Source organism: Gymnodraco acuticeps, unplaced genomic scaffold, assembly GCF_902827175.1.
Source record: "Gymnodraco acuticeps unplaced genomic scaffold, fGymAcu1.1, whole genome shotgun sequence".
Lineage (NCBI taxonomy): Eukaryota > Metazoa > Chordata > Actinopteri > Perciformes > Bathydraconidae > Gymnodraco > Gymnodraco acuticeps.
The window spans coordinates 796,761-814,507 of record NW_022992130.1 but is presented as its reverse complement, the minus strand read 5'-3'; the positions used below and the strand labels follow the sequence as shown (position 1 = coordinate 814,507).

At 41.9% G+C, this 17,747-nt stretch overlaps 1 protein-coding gene across 3 annotated transcripts; it reads right to left on the bottom strand.

The window, feature by feature from the left end:
* Positions 1 to 212: 212 nt before the first annotated feature.
* Positions 213 to 16,795, bottom strand: washc2c (WASH complex subunit 2C). 3 transcript variants are annotated; one of them, XM_034203752.1, is made up of 30 exons: positions 16,586 to 16,795; positions 9,708 to 9,851; positions 9,352 to 9,516; positions 9,183 to 9,251; positions 8,901 to 9,074; positions 8,696 to 8,789; positions 8,549 to 8,610; positions 8,386 to 8,442; positions 8,192 to 8,299; positions 7,972 to 8,056; positions 7,746 to 7,805; positions 7,511 to 7,635; positions 7,328 to 7,418; positions 6,856 to 7,062; positions 6,483 to 6,628; positions 6,285 to 6,395; positions 5,806 to 5,898; positions 5,618 to 5,719; positions 5,422 to 5,529; positions 5,160 to 5,329; positions 4,916 to 5,036; positions 4,183 to 4,617; positions 3,967 to 4,095; positions 3,719 to 3,820; positions 3,500 to 3,574; positions 3,212 to 3,271; positions 2,518 to 2,736; positions 1,278 to 1,946; positions 1,010 to 1,181; positions 213 to 918 (listed from the first exon to the last, which is right to left on the bottom strand). In XM_034203752.1, the coding sequence occupies exons 2-30, from the start codon at positions 9,849 to 9,851 to the stop codon at positions 773 to 775; spliced, it is 4,299 nt and encodes a 1,432-aa protein (XP_034059643.1). In that variant the 5' UTR covers positions 16,586 to 16,795; the 3' UTR covers positions 213 to 772. The 3 variants fall into 3 exon arrangements, with proteins under 3 accessions (XP_034059643.1, XP_034059644.1, XP_034059646.1); XM_034203753.1 differs by lacking the exon at positions 3,212 to 3,271; XM_034203755.1 differs by lacking the exon at positions 7,746 to 7,805.
* Positions 16,796 to 17,747: the final 952 nt, after the last annotated feature.

Below are 17,747 nucleotides of genomic sequence, written 5' to 3'. Positions count from 1 at the left end.
CAGCTACAAGACCTTTCCTCTATGACCGAGGTTTTTGGAGCCTTTACTATTATAATGTATTGTAACCTTATTTCTTCTTCTTTCAGGTAGGTTTCTCTCAATGCTAAGAATGGAGCAGCTTTAATTCTTCAATAATTCTGACCTCAGCAAAAACCCTAAACCTCTAGACAGACATGACACAAAGGAAAACAAGTGACAAGGAAATCATCACGCTCTTTTCAGATAGCATAAAATATGTTTCTTTTTAGTTATTAAAATGAATTTCCTTTTTCATCAAAGCCAAAGTTAAGAAATTAATGAATTTTCCATTAATAAAAACATTGTCAAAATGCCTAAGACAGTAAGTAAACAGACTGATTTCTTATAACCATGATATGGCACAAACCCAAAGACATGGAATCTCAATGTGGAAAAGCCAAAGGATAAACATCTTCAAAACAAACAAATCAATTGACTATTAATTTCTGCAGGCTTTGAGGCTGAGCATATGGTATGCTTATAAAGTGCTATAATGTATAATAAAGATTAACAGTATATAATAACTGTTACATAATATGATCTGATACGGAGATGATTTTTACTATCAGAAGTTGACTGGAATAATTTTCATTTTAGTTTTTTATCTGCCAAAAATAAGCCCCAGTATTTATATGGATTCATATGGATAAATACTCTATCAACAGTGTATCCGATCTCCAATCTTTCAGTGGTCCAAATGACAAAATTATGGATGTACACAAATGTACAAATCTGGCTACTCAGAAACAACAGTTCAGTTCCCGCCAAGAGCATTAAGTGGATCATCAAATATGTTGCTTGACTCCGCTGCTGTGGAGGTCTCCTGAGACGGTGGTGTTTTCTTTGATTTATGGGGAGGCTTTGTGACTGCTTTTGCTGTGCTCGGTGAGAAGATGTCATCTTTAGGAAAAGAGAGATGGATCAAATAATTAGTTAAATATGGCAATAAAAAAAGAACATGAATGCATCAATGTGTTTTATTGTTTCTTACCCATGTCATCATCAAATATTGACTTGGTCTCTCCCTTTGTCTTGGACTTCTGTTTTGGTTTGAAACTGTCCGTCATGTCAGCAAAAATGTCTATGTTGTCGTCAAACAAGCTGGCATCAAGGGTCTTCTCTTTGTGCTTCTTGTGAACTTCAGGCACAATGGCGACTTCATCCTGAGAACATAGAAATGCAGCCCATAAGGAAAGGAATTATTAAACATTTTCTCATGATGGCACAGACTTCCTTTATAAATGTAAAAATCAAGGTACCTGGAAGATGTCCTGCTTTGAAAAACTGCCGTTCTTTATTTCTTTACTACTTGTGGATGTGGGAGTGGAGCGGTTGCTCACTCCAAAGATGTCCTCGTCCTCATCTTCCAAAAAGGATGAGGCCGTGGCTTTCTTAGTAGTTGACCTCGGCTTGACCTTTTGGAAAAGTTCATCAGTGTTGGCATCAAAAAGAGATGGAAGAGAGTCTTTCTTCACCGCACTACTACTAGCTTCAGGCTGTGTGGTCTTGGTTTGTCTGGTGGGGGGTGTGGTAGTGACTGAGGAGGCTGCAGAGCCAAAAAGGTCCTCGTCATCAGAAAATGGAAGCACCTTGGTACTGCTGCTGTCTTTACTGGAGTCCTTTATTCCAGCGTTTGTTGATACTGGCAGTGTCAATACTGAGGGTCTGGTGGAGACTTCAGAGACTGAGGAAGGAGAAGGTGAGGAGGCAGGCAAGGCTGAGGGGGAAGCTGGGTCGGGTAGTGTTGGACTGGCACGCTTCTGGCTGGACTTATCTGGTGGGGGTAAGGCTAAACCAGACACACCGGGGTTCTGCCCAGGAACATCTCCACCCAAAGCCTCTTCTTTATCCCCTGAAGATTGCTGGGCTGGTTGCTGCCTCCCTGCTCTGGACTGGGGTCTCCGTTGTGCTGAACCTTTCACACGGCTCTGCATGACAAGAGATTTGCAATCACAATATTACATCATAAATTCAAACAATGATAAAGCAACAAATACCGCACTTCCACTGCAAAGTCAGGCACAGTTTTACAACTCGTTTTATCTTTTATTTTGAATAAACAAATGGCTAAAGTTGTTGATAATACACATTTTTTTGGTACCACTTGGTTTGAAGTTTCATGCAAGCTGAGCCAATAGCAGACGGAGTTAAAACACTGCAGAACACTGATTGGACAGAAATAAATGCCACTAGGACAGCACAAAATATCCTGCACAAACCTCAAAACCCATAAACGTTGTCAATTAGTAAAGCTACTGTTAAAAGCAACTCCAATGTTTTTATTTTCTTGACCCATACTTTAAAAATTGAAGCCCCCAAAATGACATTAAGCACTACATGGTACAATTGACAAAGTGTAGACATTATTTTGGTTGGTTAAAGACCTGCTATTAAGGCTATTAAGTAAGTTGAGTTCAGTATAGCCGAACAATGCAGTGGAAATTAAGCATTTAGGACTTGAGGATAACAGATATAATACTCCAGGAATCAAAAACCGACCTTGTGTACACTCTGAAGGGTTGCAACCTGGACTGGGATCTCAAAGCTCACCCCTCCCTCACGGTCTGTCTGGGCTCCGACAGGAGATGTGACGGGGCTGGGGCTCAGGCTGGAGCTGGACACCCCAGAGGAGGAACTGGTAGCCATGCCACTTGAGGCCCCTAGCATACTGGGGGCCGCACCAGGGAGCAGCGCAGCAGGGTTGATCATCAGATTGGCCTGAATATGATGAGATCAGACGAAACAATATAATCATTTATCAAGGCAAAAAAGAAACCTATGAACACCAAAGAAAGATCGAAGACTATTTAAAAGAGACTTTCCAGGTAGAAACACATTTACAACTACTACCTCTTCATGGAATTTCTCAGCAGACCATTGAGGGAAAAAAAGCTTAAAAACAAGACTACAGATGAAAATGAGAAAAGATCAAGATGCAAAACATCTTGTGAAAGAAAGAGCAAGTATATTCTTTTGGTTAAGAAAAATGAAATCAGAAAATATTATCTCATTTTTCTTGCCGCTGTTCTGTAGCCAAGCTTTTACTGCAAGTTGGAATATTAAAAAAAAAAAGCCCAGACAGAAGACACCTTAAGAGAGAAAATGTGTAAGAGGAAATAGAAGTCTTCCCTCAAGAGGAATCAGAGTGAAATGTCAGGAATGAAGACTGATTCAAGAAAAACAAAAATATTACTTGAAGTTTCCCAATCCTTGATGAGGAATCTTTAGGTTTTACAGGGTTTGGTGCAGGTTTCTGTGTGGTCAGATTACAGCAGGTTCAGAATCAAATCCAATAAAGACATTACCTAGTTCATATAAAAACAACACTACCACAACATATCAACATTTTAAAAAAAAAGGTATGCTACTACAAGCAAAAATAAACCCTAAAACAAAAATGAATGGGGACACAGGTGTGTGTTTATGGCTAAAAAGAACCCATCCATGATATTATTGGAGTACATGCTTATAGTACACTCACCTGAATCTCTGATACAGATTCTGGACTGGCTAGTGGTGCTCTGTCATTAGGCTTACTGGGCTTCTCTGCTATTTTCTAAGAATAAAAAGAAGAGAGGAAAAAAAGCGTCAGTATAATGACCATTTACACAGCTGTTTTCGTTTCAAATCTAATATACAATGTTAGGTCAGGACGAATCCACAAAATAAAAAAATCACTAGAAAATAATCAAATTGCTACCGGAGGAGGATCCTTTGCCTTGATAGAGCTGAAGAGGTCATCCTCATCCTCATCTGAGAACAGGCCTTTTGCTGCAGGCTTCACTGAGTCGGGCTTGGAGCTCTAAAAGAAAACATATATATATGTGTACACTTCCTTATCATCTAGTGAGAGACATTATGCATTCATTCACAAACAGTATGCAGTCGACTGCAACACCGTACTTGAAGAGAGAAAAAAAAAGAGATAAGAAAATGAAATATACTGACAGCTGGTTTCCCTGAGGTGGCAAACAGGTCAACATCTGGGTCATTGTCCTTCTGCTGCGTCTGACTGAACAGCAGCTCCTCATCCAGGAACACTCCTGTGCTCTTTGCCTGCGGTCGCTCCTCTGTAGGCTGTTTTAGAGACATATCTTTTTATTCTTGAGAGACAGCGTACCAATGCAACTAAAACACACTATTCTTACTATAAATCATACTAACCTTTACGGTGTTGCTTTCTGTGGGTTTGCTGGGTGTGAATATCGGTTCATTCCAATCTGATTCGTCTTCCTCCTCATCATCAAATAGACTAACAGTGTTTATTTTCACTTTCTCTTCCTTCCTCTCCTCCTCCTCCTGGACATTTGGTGGTGGACCGTCCTCTGAGAGGAGAGGGTCTTCCTGGTCAACTTCGTCCAACGGGCTCTTTGTCTGCTTGTTAGCAAAAACGTCGATGCCTCCAAAAAGACTGACTCCTCCCACAGGCTTCTTTTTACTTTCGCTAATATCTGGCGAGGGGGCCGATGGGAGCGGCTCGGGGCTCTTTGCTCTCGGCTTCTCCGGCAGTGAAGGTTTGTCCTTTGCTGCCGGTTTGGAAACTACAACCTTCTCAGATTTCTCCAACAGGGAGGACGACTGAGAGGCCACAGCAGGTGTCTGAAGGATACAGGTATAAAAAGAGTGAATATCCATATGGGAATACGGCAAATGACATGGTGTAAAAAGAATGATTCTGTTATAAAAATATAGCAGAATCAGAATGTTATAATACTCTTGTTGCCAGTCTCAGAAAACCAACTTGATTATGTGTAATTTAAATATCTAAAAGTTCCTCTACGGGCTGAGAAAATATTTGTTCTAACCTATTAAACCATGTTGAGGCCCACTGGAAGCAAGCTTCAAACTAGATGTTTTTTATGACAAATGTGAAATACAGGAAAGTTATTGCACTCACTTTGGCAGCTGGGGCGGCAGTGTTTCTATTGACAGGAGGTTTGTCGCCAAAAAGGGATCCTTTACCCTCACCATCATTCTCATCTTCGAACAAGAGAGCCACTCTCTGAAACTTTTTCTGACTACATGAAGAGCGGAGGGATAGTAATTATTTAACGCTTCAAAATGGGTTATGAAAACGAATGAATTTAAAACAACTGCAACAGTTTGAAAGTGTTTAAAGAACTCAAAACAAGTGTACACACCTTGAATCTGTTGTTGGAGTAAACAGGTCGTCATCGTCACCATCGAAGACGCTGCCTTTCTGAGGTATTATGGCACTGAGGAAACTGGAGGGGGCGCTGACACTGGGCTTCATCCCTCCTGTCTTCACCTCTGACTTCCCCGCACTACTTTTAGAACTCTCCCACTGGTCCTGTCATTGAATAATTGAGAAAGATGTACCTTATTGTACGCCCTCATAACAAATGGCGTGCAGAAGGTAATTATGACTTGATGTTCTCATACCTCATCGTCACTGAAGAGGGAGCTGGACAAGGCCTTGCTGGGCTGCGGCGTGGAGGCTTTGGCTGAATTAGGTTTTGATTTAGACTTAGCTGCCGATGCAAAGAGATCCTACAGGGTGAAGAATCAGAATATTGTAAGTTCCTCACACCAAAAGTAAGCGTAACCTATTTCAGTTTCAAGTCAAATGTATTTGTACCTCTTCTTCTTCATCATCAAATAATGACAGAGGGGCCTTGCTGGTTTTGCTCTGGCTTGTAAGTTCAGGCTTAGACTGGCTCCTGGGGATAGTTGGAGATTCCTATGGAGGGCAAATACATATATGGTGTAATTAAGATGTATTGCTACTGTTGTCACTTTTGTTCAGAAGAAGATTGAGAGCCTTACCTGGATGTCTTCCTCATCAGAGAAGAGGCCTCTGCTCTTGGGTTTTATAGTTGGCTTGACAGCAGACTTTGGAGCATCTGGAGCCGGCCCGTTCTGAAACACAGGACACAAAGAGGATCATTTAATATGTGAATGGGTTTTAAATTAGTTTAGTCTTGAAAGAAAAGACCTGTACAGAGCGAAGATAACTTAACTGTATGAGGATAAAGGCTAGCAGTGCACTCTAAACTAAACAAGAGTGCACTCAATATGGCCAACTGCAGCTAGGTCTGTTCATGTAACGGCATCAATGCTTGATAAATGGGCTCATTAAGAGACATACAATATATTGTGGCTGTCAATGTGGTTATGGTGTATTCGGAGGCAGTGAAAACCTTTTGAGCCTTTTCAGTAAAATGTTTTTTTTAAATTTTCCACTTATAAACAGGGCAGATAGTTTTTTGTCTGGAATAAAATGTTAGGCAGTGAAGTATTCAGACCTCCTCAGATTTCTCAGACTCCTCACTGGTAGACTGCTGACGTTTTTTCAGTCCCTCGTTGAGCAAGCTTTGAGTCCCGGGTCCAAATATAGAGATGGCCCCTGCTGGCATCTAAACACAACAAGGGATCATCAACAGAGGAACAAAAAGATTACGGCTATATCAGACAAAATATATAATTAATACAACAAAAAGTACCTTTCTCTCAGGTTGTTTAACCTGCCCTTCCACTACCTCCTTCTTGCTTTGAGTTGGGGTCGGCGCACTGGACTTCTCACTGAATATGTCACCACCATCGTCATCTTCATCAAAAAGGTCAACAGCTTTGGGCGTCTTCTTTCCAGCTGAAAAAGAAGCAAAAAGAAAAATTATGTTTGGTGATGGTTATGATCAGGGCTGCACATAACTGCACATAAGGTCAAGTACCCCTCAAAAGGTCCGGTTTATTTCATTTTAAGGATGCGCACCAAGCAACATCTCCAGGTGCTCCTTTGAGAACCAGGGCAAAAAAGTTATGTGCACCCCTGGTTATGATCCCATCTGAACCTGGACTAGAAGACCACACACTTACCAGAGTCAGACTTTGAGAGGCTTTTACTGCTGAAGAAGTCATCCTCCTCCTCCTCCTCCTCATCATCATCAAACAGCCCACCCCCTACTCCACCAACAGCAGCTGGTGGAGTCTGTTTGGAGGCAGCGTTGATCTTAGGAGCTTGGATCCCATTTTCCTTACTCTCCACTGCATCGGAGTTATTCACTGGCTTGAAAAGAGTGTCCGCTACGGGGAGAAAGACATTTGGTTGTGGAAGATAAAGCAGACAAGTACGTGTCATACAGGACAAGGACATACAGTATTTTAGCGGTCATACAGGTAAATGCTATTACATGGGAATATTGAAATGCCACCCACAGGAATCTTCTTTCCAGGTTTCTCCGATTCTTGAATGGCAAAGAAAGGTTATGTGGCAATCTGCTCATCTAGTCTTTTCTATATGCTTCTACCTTATTTCTTTGCAGATATTTGTGTAGAAAGTCAGTCTTACCTGCAGTTTTGGCTGTGCTTTTTAATCTTTCATTCTGCACTTTTTTCTCTTCCGACGCAGGAGGGTTTGGTGCATCTGAGAATAGATCACCCTGAATGGTATAACATAAAACAGCACAAATTAAACTTATTGTTTAGAGGAATAAATAAGAGTTAGCTCTGAAAATAATTGAGTTTAATATACCTCATCATCATCGTCAAACAGGCCTCTCCCTCCACTGAAGAGGCCGCCTTTCCCTCCAAATGGGGAGAAATCTTCATCCTCCATCTTTGGTGGCTTAAACATGTCATCGCTGTCCTCTTCAGCTGCTGTTAAAATGAACATAACAAGTATTGAGAGGCATACTGGGAACCATGGGCCTGCGGTGGAAATAACTGAAGTTTGAATTGAATGCACTGATGATGAATAAAAGTCCTACCCTCGGGCTTCGCAGGCTTTGGTTCTTTCCTGCTTTTACTTTTCTTCTTAGATGTCAATGCTTCCAAGAATGAAATGGTAAAAACACAAGGCATGAGCATGCACATGCTAAAATGTCATTACGTAAAAAAACGTTGATGTTGTGTTTTCCTTCAATTAAATGTGAAGAATGGGATTAACAATGGAGATGATATTTGACCAGCTTGTTGGTAATGATGGTGACTTACATGCTCGATCTCCCTCTGGTTTGGTCACTGGTTCACCCTTGATTCGGGCTGCTAGCTCATCAGCAAAAGACGATGGTGCCGTATTCTAAAAGTGACGTAAAAAAAACTAATGTACAATGTCCCCTAGGTAGATCATATCTGAATGATTCCAGACTGGATTAACAAATAGTGCATTTACAAAAGATATCTCAGTACTAAAGCAAAGTAATATCAGGAATACCTTTGTGTCGTCATCATTATCTTCCCCGTCTGATTCTCCGAATATATCAGAATCCTCCTCCTCGTCCTCATCGTCGTCATCATCATCATAACTAACCATGGATGGCTTCTACGTGAGTGTGGAAAGACAATTGAGTTTTAAAGTGGTTCAGTTTAACTGTGGTCTCTGATGTGTTTGGCAGGCAGGCAACTTACCTTCCTAATATTATTGTGACGTTCTTCTTCCTCCTGGTTAAAATCGTCATCTGAATGCTGTGACATAAAAAGATAATTACAATAAGGTTTCTATTTTTATGTACAAGATGTCAAATTTAACACAATAGAAAATACTATTAAAAGAAGGGAAAGAACGTCTTACAACTGCGTCTTCGCCATCTTCGCTCTCGATTACACTGTCTCTGTCACTGTCAACTGACATTTCTGGAAAACAAATCATACGAACACATGACAAAAACGAACGAGTTTGATGTAGCAGCGACATTAAAAGCTGCAATGAAGAGTTTACCATCACTTGAGAGGTCACCAAGGCCAACGTCCTCTTGATTCATGAAGGCATGGGAACCAATAAGATATGGAAGCGGCCTGTCCACATAAAGATCCTGAAAGACAATGAGAAAAACAGACACACCGGATAAAGTACATTCATTTGAAGATGAGTTATCACATGTTTTCAGTAAACATAAATGAGAGTTTCAAGATCAAGAGCACACCTTGGGTTCAAGGATGGCCTCCAGTCTGTCAGTGACCTCTTCATCCTCTGAATCCGAGTTTCCTGCTTTGATGTCCAGATGCTCAAACGCTGACTCAAGCACTTTTAGACCATGGTTTACAGCTTCCTGCATCTTAGGGATCAGCTCGGCCTCTTTCTGCTCCCGTGTCTTCTCCTGTAGGGAAAACAGGGTGATGCAAGACTTGGGCATAATAATGCTGCGGAGGGATATTCAGTATGATACTGTTTGGTCAGTGTATGAGGAAGGATGTGTTTTTGATACCTGCTCAGGCTGCTTCTCCAAAGCTTCCACCTTGGGTATCGTCTCTTCTACCTCTTCATCATACACTCTCTGTAACACAAAACGTTTTAAATTAATGTATACACTCAAATGGATTGAATTGTCTCAACTGAAATGTATCCAGTCAAATTGAAGAAATTATATAATTTACATTTTCTATAAACTGTGTATTGGAAAGCATGAGAAAGTCGTTAAACACAGAGTGCAAGCAGCTGTCTGTGTTCTTGGTGTCACGGATCAGACTGTCCAACTGCTTCTCAATATCATGCGTCTTCGACAGCATTCTCTGGGAAAAGTCTTGGAGGAACAGGAAGAGCTGTGAAGAAAGATTTAAAAAAACAGTTATGAAGACATCAAGAGTTGCAGAGTTCCTTTATTAGCCCAAAGCAGGACACATTTCACAACCCCCACACAACTACTGCATATTAATCCGACAATTTCAGAAAAGATAATGATGAATAACGTATATAATATGTTTTCTTGGCCTATTGGGGATGAGGGACTTACCCCCGAGTCGGCGGCCAAGGACCAGTTGGCGCTGCTCTGCCGCATCTCTTCAAGAGTCCAAGGTCTCTCCCAACTCTGAGCACCATTCTCTAAGTGTTCACTCCTGCTTGGGCCGTTCACTATTCCCTCCGGCAACCTGCTCATCTGCAATCAGAATGCTTGCTGTTATTGTTGGAATAAATAATGCAGGGCCTTCAAAACACTTGTCATTAATTAATCATTAAGGGAAAACACAATTTAAAAAACAATGATCTTATTGTGTAATATTGTAGCTCAAGTATCTGTTTGTACATTTTAAACCAATTTTGAGCAATGTAAACAGCTGGGAGACGTTTGTAATGTAAAAGCTTGTTGGAGGAAATAACATTTATATAGGACTTTGAATGGCAAAAACAAGCAGTTGTCTGCAAATGTATAAATAATAGTGGTGATAATATCATCCAAAACATGGAATGGAGCAGCTCCACAGACAATTACAATTTATAACAACTCTTAGGACACTGTAACAGCAGTATCACTGAGATATAGAAACCATTTATTATAGAAGTAAAACAAATAAAACTGCATTAAAGCATTTCTCTTTTTCGGTTTTCTGGCTCGTATCACTGAGAATCTTGATTTAGCTGCAAAATAGTACAATATTTGACATAGAAAGAAAGCTGATTGATTGATTGATTGAAAAGTTTATTAACAGCTTGTATATTGGGTACAGTACAGTACAGCTCAAAACATACAATTGTTAAGGGGATGCAGACCAGAGAAAGACTTTCGTCTTGTTTACATCAGGGTCCCCCATTTCCAATTCATCATATCATTTAAGACATATAAGACATATTTGACATACAGATGGCTTATTTACAATTTACATACAGGTGGTTTTTTACATACAGATTGCTTATTTACAATTTTCATTTTAGATTTCGTTCTAATACATCCTAACCGGACATTTAAGACATACCAAGTCTACAGATATACAGTTAGTAACAGAGTCTAAAATGCGAGTATATACATAGATGGGGGGGGGAAGCTGTTTATTGAACGACAGGTTGAGATTTGTACCATTACCGGGGCCAGTTTTGCAATGCTCTCCCCCGAAGGTGCTCTTTACGAGAGGTTTTGAAGATAAGTATAGTTTTACTTTCCTTTACAGTTGTGGGAAGAGCGTTCCACCTTGATGTGGCATAATTGCGAAATGTGTATTCCCCCTTTTTTGTGCCAAATCTGGGTTTCACATGATTTGTGGAGCTCCCTCTGGTGTTATGATCATGGTATTCCTTGACCTTTGGGAAGAATTTTGACATGTACATGGGTACCATAGAGGTGTAGTGGATCTTGTAGACCAGTCCCATTGCAAGTATAGCTGTACTCTGTCGTCTACTCTAAGCCATCCTTGTCAAAGTGGGCAGAGGTGAGGTGGGTTCTAGATGAAAGGTCAAGCAGTAGTCTGACCAGTTTATTTTGCGATGTTTGAAGTTTTATTTTTAGCGCCTTGGAGGTGCTATGGTACCATGACGTGCAAGCATAGTCATAGTACCCTTGAATGAGTGCTCCTGCCAGAGTTTTCAGGGTGTTTTTGTTTACCAGAGAGGAGATCCGGTATAGGAATCTAGTTCTTTGATTGACTTTTTTTATTACATTGGATGCCATTTTGTCACAGGAGAGGTTTGCCTAAAGAATAGATCCTAGGTATGTCATTTCCTTCTTACTTGTGACAATAATGTCGCCCACTGCAACTGAGAAGTCGTCGGATTTGCTGAGATTATGTTTCGAACCGAAGAGAATGGACTCTGTTTTACCCAGGTGTAATGATAATTTATTATCGGCGAGCCAGGTGCAGATTCTGCCGAGCTCGGAGCTGAGGGTTTTTTCAACCTGCAATCTGTTCCTGTCAGAGACCAGCAGGGCTGAGTCGTCCGCGAACAGGAACAAGTTGCAGTCACATGCTGATGACATGTCGTTTGCATAAATTAGGAACAGTAACGGACTTAATATGCTTCCTTGTGGAACACCACAGCTCACTGGGAGGGGGGGGGACAGAGTACCGTTTACCTCCATCATCTGTTCTCTCCCCTCCAGGTAGGATTGCATCCAGCTCACCGATAGTTTATCAAAACCAATTGCTTTTAGCTTGTCAATCAGAATGGGGTGATTGACAGTGTCGAAAGCCTTTTGTAGGTCCAGCATCACCATGCCGCAGTACTTGCCCTCGTCCACCTCTTGTTTGATGTGGTCGCTCAAATAAAGAAGGCATGTGTCAGTGGAGTGGGATGTTCTAAAGCCAGATTGAAATTCATAGATTAGTTTATTTTCCGCGAGGTACTTTTCGACCTGTTCATATACTATTTTTTCCATGACTTTCGAGATGGAGGTAAGTATAGAAACAGGGCGGTAGTTGCCTGGGTCCAATTTGCTGCCCTTTTTGTGCAGGGGGGTTACTCTTGCAATTTTGAAGTCTTTGGGTACTTTTCCCTGTTTTATGGAGAGGTTAATTATGTGAGCTATGACTGGTGAGATGGCGGTTGCTGTGTCTCTGAGGAATTTGGAGGGGATATTGTCGTGGCCAGTGGCCTTGTTAGGTTGGAGGGCGCTCAGTTTAATGAGTACCTCTGCTGTTGTTACCCTTGCTAGACTGAAATCATCTTTGCGTACCCCTAGGTTTTTGTAGTAGGTCATGATGTGATCTACTCCAAAAAGCCCTGAGTGGGAGGGTAATTTATTTACAAGAGTTGTGGCTATGTTTGTGAAAAAAATGTTCAAGTACTTGGCCACATCCAGTTTGTCTGTGATGAGCCTGTTATCTGTCTTTATGTTTAAGTTCGAAAATCTCATTTTGAGTTTTTTACTGCAGCCAAGCTGGTTATTGAGTAATTTCCAAAGTTCACGGGGTTTATTTTTGTTTTCCTCAGTTTTGACATTGATGAAATTCTTTTTGGCAGTTTTGATCATGGAGCTTACGTCATTTCTTAGTCTGTTTCTTTCAATTTTTTGTTCAGTCACGTGGGCCTGGAGTTCACTGCTCGTGCTTTTGGAAAGCATTGACTGACTTTTATGAAACTCAGAGCATTTTTTGTCTCTGGTTTTCATGGCGGTCAGTATGCCGGAGTGCATCCACGGCTCAGCACGATTTTTTACCCTGGTTTTTCTTAGGGGGGCCAAATCATTCATTTCATTCTCTCTACCCCTTTCCAAACATAACAAACTAATCTCTTCTCATCCTGCACTTGTCCGCCGTAACCTTCGCTCCCTCTCCCCCTCTACCTTTGCCTCGTCGGTGCTCTCAGCCCTCCCTTCCTCTGACTCGTTCCAACTCCTGCCTCCAAACTCTGCTGCAGAAACTCTCCTCTCTACTCTCTCATCCACTCTGGACTCGCTCTGTCCTCTCACATCTCGGCAGGCTCGTCAGTCCCCTCCTGCTCCCTGGCTAAATTATGCACTGCGTGCTAATAGAACCGTCCTTAGGGCAGCAGAGCGGAAATGGTGGAAATCCAAACACCGTGACGACCTCCTAACCTATCAAGCTCTCCTCTCCTCTTTCTCTGCTTCGATCTCTCAGGCAAAAAGCACTTTCTTTCAAGATAAGATCCAATCTTCCTATTCCAATTCTAAAAAACTATTTTCCATCTTCTCCACCCTCTTGGACCCTCCAAAAGCTCCTCCCCCCTCCTCACTTCTGTCAAGCGACTTTGTTACCCACTTTGAAAAAAAGGTTGATGATATTCGCTCTTCTTTTTCTGACTCACCTTTACTCACCGCTGGGTCACCAGACCCTCCTTCCACCAACACACTTACCTCCTTTTCTCCTCTCTCTCCAAGTGAGGTTCTTACCCTCATTACCTCTGCCCGCCCTACCACCTGTCCTCTGGACCCTATCCCTTCAAACCTCCTTCAGACTATCGCTCCTGATATTCTACCGTTTCTCACCCATTTCATCAACACTTCTCTAACTTCTGGTCACTTTCCAAACAGTCTCAAGGAGGCAAGAGTAAACCCTCTCCTAAAGAAACCCACTCTCAACCCGTCTGATGTTATAAACTACAGGCCTGTCTCTCTCCTCCCGTTCCTGTCTAAAACACTTGAACGCGCTGTCTTTAAACAACTCTCCTGTTATCTCAATCAGAACAACCTTCTGGATCCGCACCAGTCTGGTTTCAAGGCAGGTCACTCCACAGAAACTGCTCTCATTGCTGTCACGGAGGAACTGCACACTGCTAAAGCAGCCTCCCTCTCCTCTGTCATCATCCTGTTGGACCTGTCTGCTGCATTCGACACGGTGAATCATCAGATCCTCCTTCTGCACTTTCCCTCCTCACCTCATACCTGAAAGACCGTACCTACAGGGTGACTTGGAGAGGGTCTGAGTCCGACCCTTGTCAATTAACTACGGGGGTCCCTCAGGGCTCTGTTCTTGGTCCCCTCCTCTTCTCCCTGTACACAAACTCGCTCGGATCAGTCATTAGCCCACATGGTTTTTCTTACCACTGCTACGCTGATGACACCCAATTAATTCTGTCCTTTCCCCGCTCAGAGACCCAGGTCGTCGCACGCATCTCTGCTTGTCTAGCTGACATCTCTCAGTGGATGTCTGCTCATCACCTCAAGCTCAACCTTGACAAGACTGAGCTGCTCTTCCTTCCGGGAAAAGATTGTCCCACTCTTGACCTAACAATCAACATCGGCACCTCAGTTGTTTCCCCGACTCAGACTGCAAGGAATCTGGGTGTGACCCTAGATAACAACCTGTCCTTCACTGCAAACATCGCTGCTACAACCCGTTGCTGCAGATACACGCTTTACAACATCAGGAAGATACGTCCCCAGCTGACACAGAAAGCGACTCAGGTTCTGGTCCAGGCTCTCGTCATCTCACGCCTAGACTACTGCAACTCCCTCCTGGCTGGTCTACCTGCATGTGCCATCCGACCTCTGCAGCTCATCCAGAATGCAGCGGCTCGTCTGGTCTTCAACCTTCCTAAATTTTCCCACACTACTCCGCTCCTCCGCTCCCTTCACTGGCTTCCGGTAACTGCTAGAATCCACTTCAAGACACTGGTACTTGCTTACCATGCTGCGAATGGATCTGGCCCTTCGTACATCCAGGACATGGTTAAAACCGTACACCCCAGCGCGTGCACTACGCTCTGCATCAGCCAAACGACTCGCTGCGCCCTCGCTGCGAGGGGGACCCAAGTTCCCAATGGCGAAAACACGTGGGTTTGCTGTCCTGGCTCCAGGATGGTGGAATGAGCTCCCCATTGACATCAGGACGGCAGATAGCTTGCACATCTTCCGGCGCAAACTGAAAACTCGTCTCTTTCGACTCCACTTCGAGCGATAGAACTATTAACAAAGCACTTTTATACTAATAAAGGACTGGCTTTTCTAAAGCCAGTTGAGTAGCACTTGAAATGTTTTTTCTCTATGAAACCTGATGTACTTTTATGATTCTGTTTTCTTCAAGTTGTATTTTGTTGGACGAACACACTTATTGTAAGTCGCTTTGGATAAAAGCGTCAGCTAAATGCAATGTAATGATAATAATGTAATAATGTAATATTGCAGAGAATTTGTTTTTGAAACCAAGCCATGTTTCTTCAACTTGTGTACCACTGAGCTCATCTGACCAGTCCAGGCTCTCCAGTTCTAGGTTAAAGGCCTCGCTAGAGTAGTTTTTGAGGTCTCTAGATATGACTGTTTTGTGACAGCCGGCCTTTTGTTTTAACTTTTTGCGGGTACAGAATATCATATAATGATCACTTAAACCGCATGCTATAACCCCTTTACTGGAGATCCTGGACTTGTCAGAGGTCAGAATGAGATCAATGGTAGTTTGTGTTGTTTCACATACCCGGGTGGGTTGGGTGATTAGCTGGCTGAAGCCGTGCAGATCACAAATCCTACTGAAGGACTTGAAGACGGACGTGTCTTTACGTTGCATATCCGTGTTCCAGTCTCCAATAATAATTGTCTCTACATCCCCCACATCAGCCAAACACCCATCTAATGTATCATAAAAGTCACTCTGTTCCGGTGGTCTATAGATTGTCCCGACTATTAAAGATTTAAAGCATTGTCAAAAAGAATTTCAACCCACACAGATTCAATATTTTCATGATGCAGGTCAGTACGGGTTTTGAAATTGGTGTCTTTATGTATGTACATGCAGACACCACCTCCATTCACGTTCCTGTCCCTTCTCACTACAAGCTCATGGCACGACAGAGGCTAAATAAATGATACAACTGAACAGCCAGTATAAAGTGCTGCCCTGTGATCAAAGGTTTAACCCTCCATTCTTTGAAATAAACCAGGGACAACAATCCTTCATTCTAATGCTTATCTACTGTATGTGTGATGGTGTGTGCATGTTAGAATTGGATATTCCACAGCCCATACTATTTAACAGGTTACCCACAGAGTCGGATTCACTGTCAATGTACTAAGTTCAAAAGACTAACTGATGACACGATTCATTTAAAAATGGTGATGCTCTGATATCCTACTCATGGGGGCACTGTCTGAATGTGTGTTGATATTGAATGTGGGTGAAAGGGTCACCGATATACCACACGATAAATTACACTTTAACTTTATGCTGATGTAGTTGTACTGCAATACTTCAGATTCAATAAACTATCATTGGCGTTGGCTTTCCAATCAAGTTACGATTTATGCGTAGGACACCATGTTGCATTGATATCAAGTTGCCTAAATGTTGTTTCCTCATAGCTACTCGCTTTCACATTCATACAGACTTCTGGCAGAGAAAGCGGGGACTGTTAGCAGCTAGCTCAACTTAGCTACTCAACACCAACGTTAGCAACATTCCCAGCAACAACAGAGGGATTTATCCAGCCAAATATGAGCACTCTCATGCTTACCTTAAATTCCTGTGGTCAATTGCTTTCCACGACGGCAAACGGTGGTCAGAAACGCCGTAAAAATAAGATCGATTATGCTAAATTTGGTCTTCTGACAGGTCAGCCATGTTCTGTCTGCAGACAGTCACCTGACTACTGTCGCCTAGCAACCCAATGAAAGTGGGGCGGAGTGGAACAAACCAACAACCGAGGCGAAGAGGCAAAGAAGCTAATTCTTCGGTTGTATCCCCAAAGCCACATGATGCTGTTATAAATAGGGATATTATTTGACTATCACACATATCTTGGCCGGATAAAGATCAGATTTTAAACTTTTACACTCAGTTATTCGCGTTGAAACCAAGGAAAATCGGTGTTTGATATAGTCAAAGTTTACGATATTTATCTCAATTTACTGTTGCAACTTTTCGGCCTGCCCTCCGAGATTTGCATGATTCTCGCGGGAGCGCGCAGGAACTTTAAGCGTGAACAACCATATATTTACGGCAAAAGGAGGCTACTATAATCTTGTTGGGTTTCATACAGCTTGACCATACAATCTACAAGACTAAACAATAAAATGCAATTTATTAGTGCTATATTGTGACATTTTTCTAACGGTATGCGCCTGTCTTTATCTCTTCAGTAGAGGGATAACAACAGGTTAAACATTAGTTCTGCTTTTGCTTAGTGTCAGCTCGATTTTGAATGGCTGAAAAGCCCCTTTTAAAGTCTATGGAAAAGCCAAGCCGAGGCAGCCCCGTTCTGCTTGGCCAGTAAAGATAATGTTTGCGTTTGCTAGTTGGTTAGGAATATACAAACAAAGCAATGGAGGGGTGAGAGGAGTCCACCATCTAGCGGCCGAAAGGTATCTATTGAACTTTTATAAATTCATATTTAAGTGCATGCAGTATTTATTATTATATCTAAATAAAGCAACCAAAATATTTGTAAAGGTTTGGCAATGGCATAATGCTATTATAAAAACGTATAAGAAATTCACAAGGCTTTTATTTATGTTTTAAGCAGACTATAAACTTTTAAGAAGTTCGTCTAAAGGTCTTATAATTAACAATAAGCATGTGATGCTATTAAAACATAACGCTAATTACAAGTAAATTAACTTAAATCACAAGCAGTTTAGTTCTGTACTGTAAAATATTAAGATCATGAATATAATAAT